This window comes from Cherax quadricarinatus, chromosome 56, assembly GCF_038502225.1.
Source record: "Cherax quadricarinatus isolate ZL_2023a chromosome 56, ASM3850222v1, whole genome shotgun sequence".
In the NCBI taxonomy this organism is placed as follows: domain Eukaryota; kingdom Metazoa; phylum Arthropoda; class Malacostraca; order Decapoda; family Parastacidae; genus Cherax; species Cherax quadricarinatus.
The window spans coordinates 21634494-21646148 of record NC_091347.1 but is presented as its reverse complement, the minus strand read 5'-3'; the positions used below and the strand labels follow the sequence as shown (position 1 = coordinate 21646148).

The following is an 11655-nucleotide window of genomic DNA, read 5'->3' as shown; positions in this document are numbered from 1 at the left end:
AACAAGAACTAGAAAGAAAATACGTAGAAGAAAACCCAGAGGGGTGTGGATATATATGCTTGTACATGTATGTATGTGTAGTGTGACCTAAGTGTAAGTAGAAGTAGCAAGACGTACCTGAAATCTCGCATGTTTAAGAGACAGAAAAAAAAGACACCAGCAATCCTACCATCGTGTAAAACAATTACAGGTTTCCGTTTTACACTCACTTGGTAGGACGGTAGTACCTCCCTGGGCGGTTGCTGTCTACCAACCTACTACCTACAACCACATTTCATATTTATCAAAATCAAATCAAAATCAAAATCAAAATTTCATTTCTTGGCTAAGGTTACAATGTGTGTTTACATTTCATAATGTGATTGGTACAAAGAAAGCCACTATCATGCTGAGGCATTTAGGGCAGACTTACCCTAATACTTAAAGACTACTTAAGTCTAGACAGGTGAAGAGTGGTAGAATACAAATATTCATTATTTTATTCTATTATTAATATGAGGTAGTACAATTTATGATACAAACATATATTTTTAAGTGTGTAATAAAGGCTTAATAGTTAAGGGATAATAAAATATTTGGGAGAGTTGCTTTAAATTTGGTCAGAGTTTAGCATAGTCTGGGTACGGTTGTTAATGAGAGATGAGACGATTCTTGAGGATAGTCCTAAATTGATTTGTGTGCAGGGAACCTCTTGCTGTTTCAGGAAAAGAGTTCCAGATCTTTGGGCCCTTTATGTGAATTGCATTTTAGCAGAGTGTGAGACAGACATGAGGGATGTCAAAAAGTGTTTTTTGCCTCGTGTTATGCCTGTGTGTTCTGTTGAAGCTGTCTAGAAGTCTGAGTGGAGGGTTGATATTGGAGTTTAATGTTCTGTATATATAGTAGACACAATAATAATAAAAATATAATAATATTATATCTTTATTTCTACAAGTACATATACAAGGTATACAGGCCTAGGTGGCATCAGTGATATAGTACTATACAGAAAGCCACTTGTTATGCAGAGCATTTCGGACAACTTAGGTCAGTTTTGTCCCAGGATGCAACCCACACCAGTGAACAGGGACAGCAGGTGTGTTAAGGAAACGCATCCTAATGTTTTCCAGCCATATTGGGAATTTGATCTCTGAACCTCAGTGTGTGAGCTGAGTGTGTATAATTTGTATATTAATTAAGTTCAAGTTTTTGAATAAGTAAGTTTATTTAGGTATACACAAATACAGTTACTACATAGATTATCATACATAGCAGCTTATGTGTAGAGAACCTAGGATAACCCAAAAAAATTCACACAAAGTGGTGGGGTGTGTTGTCTGGCGCTGGAGTTTGTGATCATCCGCACTGCTGCTTTTTGTTGGGCTATTAAAGGTTTAAGGTGATTGGCCATGGTATATCCCCACGCACAAATACCATAGGTGAGGTAAGGGTATATGAGAGAGTGATATAAAGTAAGGAGTGCCTTTTGGGATACACAGTACCGTATCTTGGGAAGGATGCCTACTGTTTTTGAAACTTTCTTAGTTGTATGCTGGATGTGGGTCTGAAATTTAAGATTATAGTCAAGGTGGAGACCTAGAAATTTGCCCTCATTGTGTCTTGTAATAGGTGAACTATTTATCGATATGTTTAGCTGGATATTTAATGCTCTGTTTCCAAAAAGCATGAAGTAGGTTTTGTCTATAATGAGAGTAAGTTTGTTGGTCATCATCCAGTTTGATATTTTATGTAATTTGTCATTTACAGTGTTACTAAGTACAGCCGGGTTTGGTGGGAGAAGACGTAAGTGGTGTCATCTGCAAATAGAACTGGTTTAAGGAGTTGCGATGCATTTGGGAGGTCATAGATGTAAATAAGAAACAGTAGAGGACCTAGGACACTTCCATGTAGCACTCTAACGACTACAGGTTGAGTATTGGAGGTTATGCCATTTGTGTATACCTACTGGTATCTATCACCAAGATAAGATTTTAGGTAATTGAGAGCATGTCCTCTCAATTACCTAATGTGGTTGACTGTATCAAATGCTTTCCGTAGGTCTAGGAAGAGCCACAAAGGATATTCATTTTTTTCAATTGTTGTATATAGAAATTTGAGCATCTGAATAACTGCATCATTCATGCTTTTTTTCAGCCTAAACCCAAACTGGCAGGGGTTCACTATGTTATGGGATAGGAGGTAGGAGTAGATTTGTTTATGTATTATTTTTTCGAAGATTTTAGAGAGTAAAGGCAAGTTAGATATTGGTCTGTAATTATTCAGTTCTGTCAGATCGCCTCCTTTGAGGATCGGGGTGACCCTTGCTGTTTTGAGTATGGATGGGAATGTTGAAGATTCAACAGATTTGTTAAATAGTGTTGCAATAATGGGGGAGAGCACATGAGTTGCTTTTTTATACATGACTGTCATACATGATATGTTGATCTGTTTTACTGTCTGTGTATGAATTATGTTCATACTGTATGTTATGTAACGTGTTTCTAATATAATTTTGAAAAAAAATCATAGATGGATTAATAAAAATGTTTATATTAACATAATATATGACATTTAATGCATCCTAGAGCGATTATTTTTATTATGGCATCTTCAAGACTGGTGAAACACTCTTAGTGATATTAATGTGTACCTGTATGCCGGCACAGTGTGTAAGTTTATTTAGGTACAGGCACACATAAGTACAGTGGACCCCCGCATAACGATCACCTCCCAATGCAACCAATTATGTAAGTGTATTTATGTAAGTGCATTTGTACGTGTATGTCGGTCGTCTCCCACCGAGGCAGGGTGACCCAGAAAAAAGAAAGAAAATCCCAAAAAGAAAATACTTTCATCATCATTCAACACTTTCACCACACTCACACATTATCACTGCTTTTACAGAGGTGCTCAGAATACAACAGTTTAGAAGCATATACGTATAAAGATACACAACATATCCCTCCAAACTGGACTAATCTACTTCTCAATATTCCTTATGGGAACAAATTCGGTCAGTACTGGCACCTGAACATACTTCTGGAATAAAAAAATATCGTTAACCGGGGGTCCACTGTATAATGATCAGAGTAGGTATATATAAAATATGCAATAACTTTAAAGGATTTTAATGTTTGGAAAGCTTCCAGAGATAATAGAGAGACATGGAAGTTATGGAGACTGTAGACAAACAGTGACACAGAGATGCCATAATATCAAATCAGATAACTGTATGAACAAGTTTTAGTTATAGTAATCTGAAATGTCTGTATTACTGAATCGCTGTAAAGTGAAGTGCCATAAGATGGGTTAATCCTGTAATAATAGTGTAACTGAGGCAATAATGCATACCTTATCTGGGAGTTCATCCGCAATAGAATCATCTGAGGTGGCGCTGTTCTGCGACTCATCCTGTACATTAGGGATCACACTGGCATCTGGTTCTCTTTCTAGCCTCAGATTCTGACGTACTCTTGACCATATGAAGTTAATAATATCATACTTATTTTCCCGGGATTCAAAGTCCGATTTAGTTAGGGTGAAAGTCACCATAATGATGGTGAGCATGATGTTGACCAGCACTATTGTGTTCATAACAGAAAAAGCAAAGTACAATATTGGAGCAATGGGATTGACTTGAACCATCTCTGAAAGATCTAACTTTCCTAACAGCATTGCGAAAGTGGATTCAACTGCAGTGACCAACCTGGAGTAATCTTCTAGACATCCCATGAATATGAAGTGGAACAAGCAGCAGAAAGCAAAGAAAACAATACCAAATGCTATAAAGAAAGTGGCAAGCTCATTCCAACAGTTCTCAATGGCAAGGGCCAGTTGGTCTATCCTCTTATTAAACTGCAGTAGCTTGATAAGCTTCAGAGTAGAGAAAAATACTATGATGGCCAATGAGTAGAGATATACCTGACTGTAGAGTGCTGCTGCATCCATCCTGACATAGCCATTGCCAAATGTGCTATTAAATATTGCCAATGCATCTCTGATCAAAAAATATTGGTAAATATAAATAGCAATTGTAGCATAGGATGTTAAAATAATGCAAATCTCAGCAATATGCCAATATGATGCAAAATATTCACATTTCATTTTTTTTATCTTCCAGACCTGCCATAAAGTAGACATGACTGTAGTAGCAACAAAAATTATTTGACAGACAGACAAGATAAATCCAAAACTTCCCCCAGTTGACAGGAGCTGAATAGGGTCAAATCTCCATGAAGTGTATACACCTCCACCTTCATTAAACTCTGCAACAATTCTGCATATAGTAAAGAGGTTTACATTTACATTATAGGTTGAAAATTCCAGCATCACTGCACGAGTGTACTTATCAATCCACCCCAAACTTTGCATAGTCTGTAGTTGTGCTATGTCTTCTGTTTCAAGATTGTCCAACTGTATTACATAGCCACCACCACCATAGGTACCCAGCAAGCCCCTTGTGGAATACGTCTGCAGCTCTGTTTCTGTCTTATAACGGAACTGATCGTATGTGCATGTACCCGGGACCTTTTCCTCTACTGACCACCCATTACAGAAATTTCTAGTGTCCTCAGTGCCATATGCTCGACTTCCTGAGCAATTTCTCACAAAGTTTCTCATGCTATAGGCAACTCGACATGTTCGTGGGTCACTTCTTATTTGGCGAATTATTGCATAACCAATAATCCTATTAACTCGGTCATCTAGAAATCCTCTGAGACCATATGGAGGATCATCATTATACCATCGCTGGGCGCGAAGATTCTGTAATAACACATTTTGTACCCAGTACCAATATTTGTCAGTTGTTGTAACCTAAAAAGAAAAAAAAGAAAAAAATTCTGCATGAATATATAATTCATAATAATAGTTGCTGTATAGTCCTTGTGGCTTAGCGCTTCTTTTTTGATTATAATATAATAATAATAATAATAATAATAGTCACCTCTTTGAACCCTAGTAAGCTCCATCACATACTTTATGCTCAGTAGAGCTCCTTTGCCACCATACTCAGGTCAATATTCACTAGTTGTGCCCCAAGTTAGCTGGGATTCCATAAAACTCCAAAACTCAGTTGGCTGCAAGATCTGGGGGCGGTTGCAGAGCCATAGGTCTTATCTTGAGCATAAAGTGTGCCATGGACCTTACAGGTGTTTAGAGATGATTAAAGTTGAGAATGAGACATGACATGTCCCAGGTAGGCATACAACAATTCCTATGCAGAAAAAATAGTGAGCATTTGTTATCCAATCACTCAGTTTCTGAGACGTTTGCATCAATATAAAAGAGGTATCACACATTTTGGGTAAGCCTCCTGAGGGCTCCTTACCAGAGAAAAACTAGCTGGCCTTTGCATATACTGCACCTCTTTTTGGTGTTTCACATTTTTCATTAGCTTCAAACTATGCCATTGTTTATTATGTTCCACACGCTGGTGAAAATTGCCGGCAGGTAGAACAACGGCTTGATTGAAAGCCAATGAAAACATGGAACACAGAGAAGTGCTGTATATGTGGGGCCCTCCTGTATGTTTCATCCACCATTCAACCACTTGATGAGCATCTGTTTTATAAATTGTCACCGAGTTATTATAAATTAAACAGAAATTTCACACTATCCCAAGTGCAATATAACCCACAAGCATGTGATACCAGCATGAAATTCATATCACTTGATTTATTGTTTCTCTTTAAATGATTAATGATGCCCCTTACTGTCCCCATTAACAAAAAAATAATTTTATAAATAAAAGTTTAAAAGTGCCCCATTGATTATTACAAACTGACACTGTACCTCTTGACTGTAGTCAAGTGTGTTATCCCCACTAGTGATGAAGGAATTCACCAATGAATTTTGCTGGAGGAAAGCATTAGGGTCAGTAGATCCATTGACAAGAACATAGAGCACCACTAAGAACAAACAATATATGCCAATGTCTCGAACCACCTCGTTCATCTCTCTCTTCTTGGTGAGACGAGTGGTTAGGGAAACAACTTCTGGTTCACTGGAGTTCACTCCTCCAATGTTAAGTGCCTAAAAGATGGAGACAGTTAATAACAATTTACAATACAGAGGCACCAAAATATATAAAAAAAAGTGAATATTTATACATATGAATGCATGTGCTACTTCAATGCATGCAAAAGAGCCCCAGTTAAATTTACAAAGAAATCTTTTTCTATGTAGATTTAATGTACTATCAACTTAATCTTTAAATTGTTGCCTCTGGGAATTTTGCTACCCCATCAATGGTAAAAAAAATAATTTTGGACATTTCTTTGTATCATTCTGTGGAAGGTAATCAAAAGATATGAAGGAACATAATGGATCCTGGGACTATCTCTCTCATAATGTTAGCTAAATAAGTTTAACAGTTCCCACCAATACTACAGAATAACACTATATAGTTTAAGGATTAGCTATTCAAGTGTATATATTGCAATGATAATGAGCAATTTCCAAAACATGAGAAGAGCATATCATTTCCAATTTTCAAACACACCATTCTTATACAGCAGATCCTTTTATATACCACAATCTTTTAAAAGTTTGGGTCTCATCTGGTACTATGCATAGACTGGCCCAGCTTTACAGTGCTTCACTTTACAGCATTTTGCTAATGCAGCAGTTTTCAATTATACCCATTGTTTATCTATTCAGACTTCCTACAATAAATATATTCACTACTCACTATGAGCTAAGGATGAAAATATTTTAAGGCAATTCAAATTCAATTAATGTCAATTAATGTATGTACTATACATATATGCAGTTTTTAAGCCTAGCTCTATTGCTTAGATAAGATAAGATAAAGTTTATTTCTTTGTAAAGGTTACAATGTGTAATTATAATTTTGATTTGCTAAGTACAAAGATAGCCACTATCATGCCGGGGCATTTTGGGCAGACTAATCCTAATATTACCAATCGCTCGTCTTCCCTCCCGCACCCACTTTCTTGTAACCACAAACTTCTGCTGAACACTCTAACACTACATTCTTAAACCTACTCCATATATCTTTTACCCCATTGCCTATACTCTCATAAGTCCATCTATCCTCCAAGAGTTGTTATATCTTACCCTAACTGCCTCCTCTTTTAGTTTATAAACCTTCACCTCTCTTACTTGATGCTTCTATTTTCCTTGTATCCCATCTACCTTTTACTCTCACTGTGGCTAGAACTAAGAAGTGATCTGATATATTTGTGGCTCCTCTATAAACATGTATATGCTGAAGTTTACTCAACAGTCTTTTATCTACCAATATGTAGTCCAACAAACTACTGTCATTATGCCCTACATCATATCTTGTATACTTATTTATCCTCTTTCTTAAAATATGTATTACCTATAACTAAACCTCTTTCTATACAAAGTTCAATCAAAGGGCTCCCATTATCATTTACACCTGGCACCCCAAACTTACCTACCACACCCTCTCGAAATGTTTCTCCTACTTTAGCATTTAGGTCCCCTACCACAATTACTCTCTCACTTGGTTCAAAGGTTCCTACACATTTGCTTAGCATCTCAAAGAGCGATTGGTGGAATGATGATGTAAAGAGAGTAGTAAGGGAGAAAAAGTTAGCATATGAGAGGTTTTTACAAAGTAGAAATAATGCAAGGAGGGAAGAGTATATGGAGAAAAAAAAGAGAGGTTAAGAGAGTGGTGAAGCAATGTAAAACGAGAGCAAATGAGAGAGTGGGCGAGATGTTGTCAACCAATTTTGTTGAAAATAAGAAAAAGTTCTGGAGTGAGATTAACAAGCTGAGGAAACCTAGGGAACAAATGGATTTGTCAGTTAAAAATAGGAGAGGAGAGTTATTAAATGGAGAGTTAGAGGTATCGGGAAGATGGAGGGAATATTTTGAGGAATTGTTAAATGCTGATGAAGATAGGGAAGCTGTGATTTCGTGTATAGGGCAAGGAGGAATAACATCTTGTAGGAGTGAGGAAGAGCCAGTTGTGAGTGTAGGGGAAGTTCATGAGGCAGTGGGTAAAATGAAAGGGGGTAAGGCAGCTGGGATTGATGGAATAAAGATAGAAATGTTAAAAGCAGGTGGAGATATAGTTTTAAGAGTGGTTGGTGCTATTATTTAATAAATGTATGGAAGAGGGTAAGGCACCTAGGGGTTGGCAGAGAGCGTTTACCTGTAAAGGTTTCGGGGGTCAATGCCCCCGTGGCCCGGTCTGAGACCAGGCCTCATGGTGGATCAGTGTCTGAACAACCAGGCTCTTACTGCTGGCTGCACACAAGCTGACATATGAACCACAGCCTGGTTGGTCAGGTACTGACTTTAGGTGCCTGTCCAGTGCCTTCTTGAAGACAGCCAGGGGTCTATTGGTAATCCCCCTTATGTATGCTGGGAGGCAATTGAACAGTCTTGGGCCCTGGACACTTACTGTGTTGTCTCTCAATGTACTCGTGGCGCCCCTGCTTTTCATCGGGGGAATGTTGCATCTCCAGCCGAGTCTTTTGCTTTCATAGTGAGTGATTTTCATGTGCAGGTTTGGTACCAATTCCTCCAGGACCTTCCAAGTGTACATTATCATGTATCTCTCTTGCCTGTGTTCGAGGGAATACAGATCAAGGACCTTCAACCATTCCCAGTAGTTTAGGTGCCTTATCGTACTTATGTGTGCCGTGAAAGTTCTTTGTACATTCTCCAGGACTGCAATGTTGCCAGCCTTGAAGGGGGCCATTAGTGTACAGCAGTATTCCAGCCTAGAGAGCACAGTTCATAGCTCCTTTGTATAAAGGCAAAGGGGACAAAAGAGAGTGCAAAAATTATAGGAGTAGAAGTCTGTTGAGTATACCTGGTAAAGTGTATGGTAGAGTTATTATTGAAAGAATTAAGAGTAAGACGGAGAGTAGGATAGCAGATGAACAAGGAGGCTTTAGGAAATCCATATGTATTCCTGTTAACCCTTTGGGGCCTAGTTCCTAGGCCTTTTGTGTATCCATATGCTCTCGCGCTACTGTCCAAAGGATGGATATGGGGTGCACAATAAACTAGCCACTTCGGTGGCAAAATCTAAATCTAGGAGAGGTAGAGGATGTGTAGATCAAGTGTATACAGTGAAACATATAGGTGAAGAGTATTTAGATAAGGCTAAAGAGGGGTGTTAATGTTGCAGTTTAAAAACTGTAGTGTAAAGCACCCTTCTGGCAAGACAGTGATGGAGTGAATGATGGTGAAAGTTTTTCTTTTTCAGGCCACCCTGCCTTGGTGGGAATCGGCCAGTGTGATAATAATAATAAAAAGAGGTTTATGTGGCATTTATGGCTTTGGAAAAGGCATATGACAGGGTGGATAAAGGGACAATGTGGCAGATGTTGCAGATGTATAGAATAGGAGGTAGGTTACTGAAAGCAGTGAAGAGTTTTTACGAGTACAGTGAGGCTCAGGTTAGAGTATGCAGGAAAGAGGGAGATTATTTCCCGGTAAAAGTAGGCCTTAGACAAGTATGTGTGATGTCACCGTGGTCATTCAATATATTTATAGATGGGGCTGTAAGAGAAGTGAATGCTAGGGTCTTGGCAAGAGGTGTGGAGTTAAAAGATAAAAAATCAAACACAAAGTGGAGTTGTCACAGTTGATTTTTGCTGATGACACTGTGCTCTTGGGAGATTCTGAAGAGAAGTTGCAGAGGTTGGTGGATGAATTTGGTAGGGTATGCAAAAGAAGAAAATTAAAGGTGAATACAGGAAAGAGTAAGGTTATGAGGATAACAAGGAGATTGGGTGATGAAAGATTGAATATCAGATTGGAGGGAGAGAGTATGGAGGAGGTGAACGTATTCAGATATTTGGGAGTGGACGTGTCAGCGGATGGGTCTATGAAAGATGAGGTGAATCATAGAATTGATGAGGGAAAAAGAGTGAGTGGTGCACTTAGGAGTCTGTGGAGACAAAGAACTTTGTCCTTGGAGGCAAAGAGGGGAATGTATGAGAGTATAGTTTTACCAACGCTCTTATATGGGTGTGAAGCGTGGGTGATGAATGTTGCAGCGAGGAGAAGGCTGGAGGCAGTGGAGATGTCATGTCTGAGGGCAATGTGTGGTGTGAATATAATGCAGAGAATTCGTAGTTTGGAAGTTAGGAGGAGGTGCGGGATTACCAAAACTGTTGTCCAGAGGGCTGAGGAAGGGTTGTTGAGGTGGTTCGGACATGTAGAGAGAATGGAGCGAAACAGAATGACTTCAAGAGTGTATCAGTCTGTAGTGGAAGGAAGGCGGGGTAGGGGTCGGCCTAGGAAGGGTTGGAGGGAGGGGGTAAAGGAGGTTTTGTGTGCGAGGGGCTTGGACTTCCAGCAGGCATGCGTGAGCGTGTTTGATAGGAGTGAATGGAGACAAATGGTTTTTAATACTTGACGTGCTGTTGGAGTGTGAGCAAAGTAACATTTATGAAGGGATTCAGGGAAACCGGCAGGCCGGACTTGAGTCCTGGAGATGGGAAGTACAGTGCCTGCACTCTGAAGGAGGGGTGTTAATGTTGCAGTTTAAAAACTGTAGTGTAAAGCACCCTTCTGGCAAGACAGTGATGGAGTGAATGATGGTGAAAGTTTTTCTTTTTCGGGCCACCCTGCCTTGGTGGGAATCGGCCGGTGTGATAATAAAAAAAAATAAAAAAAATGTAAAAGAAGAAAATTAAAAGTGAATATAGGAAAGAGTAAGGTTATGAGGATAACAAAAAGATTAGGTGATGAAAGATTGGATATCAGATTGGAGGGAGAGAGTATGGAGGAGGTGAATGCATTCAGATATTTGGGAGTGGACGTGTCTATGTGGATGGGTCTATGAAAGATGAGGTGAATCATAGAACTGATGAGGGGAAAAGGGTGCACTTAGGATGTGTTAATAATAAAAATAATAATAATAATAATCCTAATACATAGTAACTAATTAAAACTAGGCAAGAAAATAAGTACATAATAACTATACTTGAAACTAGACAAGTAGTAGTAGTTAAATGTTTTACAGTCTTATTTAACCTTAATACAAATGTGAGGTAGTAAGGTGGAGTAGGGTTCCGTAAAATAATCTTGAAATTGTACACAAAATCTATATTACAAGTAATGGTTCAGGTGGCAATATTTTGTGAATTGGCATTGTAAGCATGTTATCAGTGTAAACATGTTATCAGGCTTTTATATGTATTTGAAAGTAAAAAAAATTCCACGTTTCACTTTACAGCAGCAGCCCAAAAACCTAATTTGCTGTATAAGTAGGGCCCGCCTGTTATGAGATTTTCGGCCATTTCTCTTTAAATATTGCTCTAATCTGACTTTGACAAGAAAGAACCAACATATTCTGAATGAAATCCTCCAGTTATTTTACAATTCATGCTTGTCTGTATGTCTAGCAGGGACAATGGAGACCAAGAGTGTCCTGTAACTCGGTTGGTAACACATTCTATTCACACATTGAGTGTCCATGGCTCGATCCCCAGTATGGGTGTCTTAACGAAACAATGGGAGTGTTTCCTTAAGACACCTGCTGTCCCTGTTCACCTAGCAGTTGGTAGGTACCTGGGTGTTAGCCAACTGATGTGGGTAGCATCCTGGGAAGATAATTAACCTATGTTGCCCAAAATATTCTGCATAACCAGGGGCTTTTTATATAGTATGTCATTGATGTCAGTTATAGTCCGTACAAGATGCATCATGTACCTA

The 11655-nt window shown here is 38.7% G+C and overlaps 1 protein-coding gene across 2 annotated transcripts in view; it reads right to left on the bottom strand.

Annotated features, from left to right (window-relative positions):
* LOC128700790 (polycystin-1-like protein 2) overlaps positions 1 to 11655 on the bottom strand; it is a 102631-nt gene that overhangs the window by 3802 nt on the left and 87174 nt on the right. For both annotated transcript variants that reach the window (XM_070097182.1, XM_070097183.1), the window contains 2 exons: positions 5773 to 6012; positions 3331 to 4794 (listed from right to left, as the gene is read on the bottom strand). In XM_070097182.1, the coding sequence (XP_069953283.1) occupies positions 3331 to 4794; positions 5773 to 6012 (1704 nt within the window). The remainder of the gene's footprint in view (positions 1 to 3330; positions 4795 to 5772; positions 6013 to 11655) is intronic.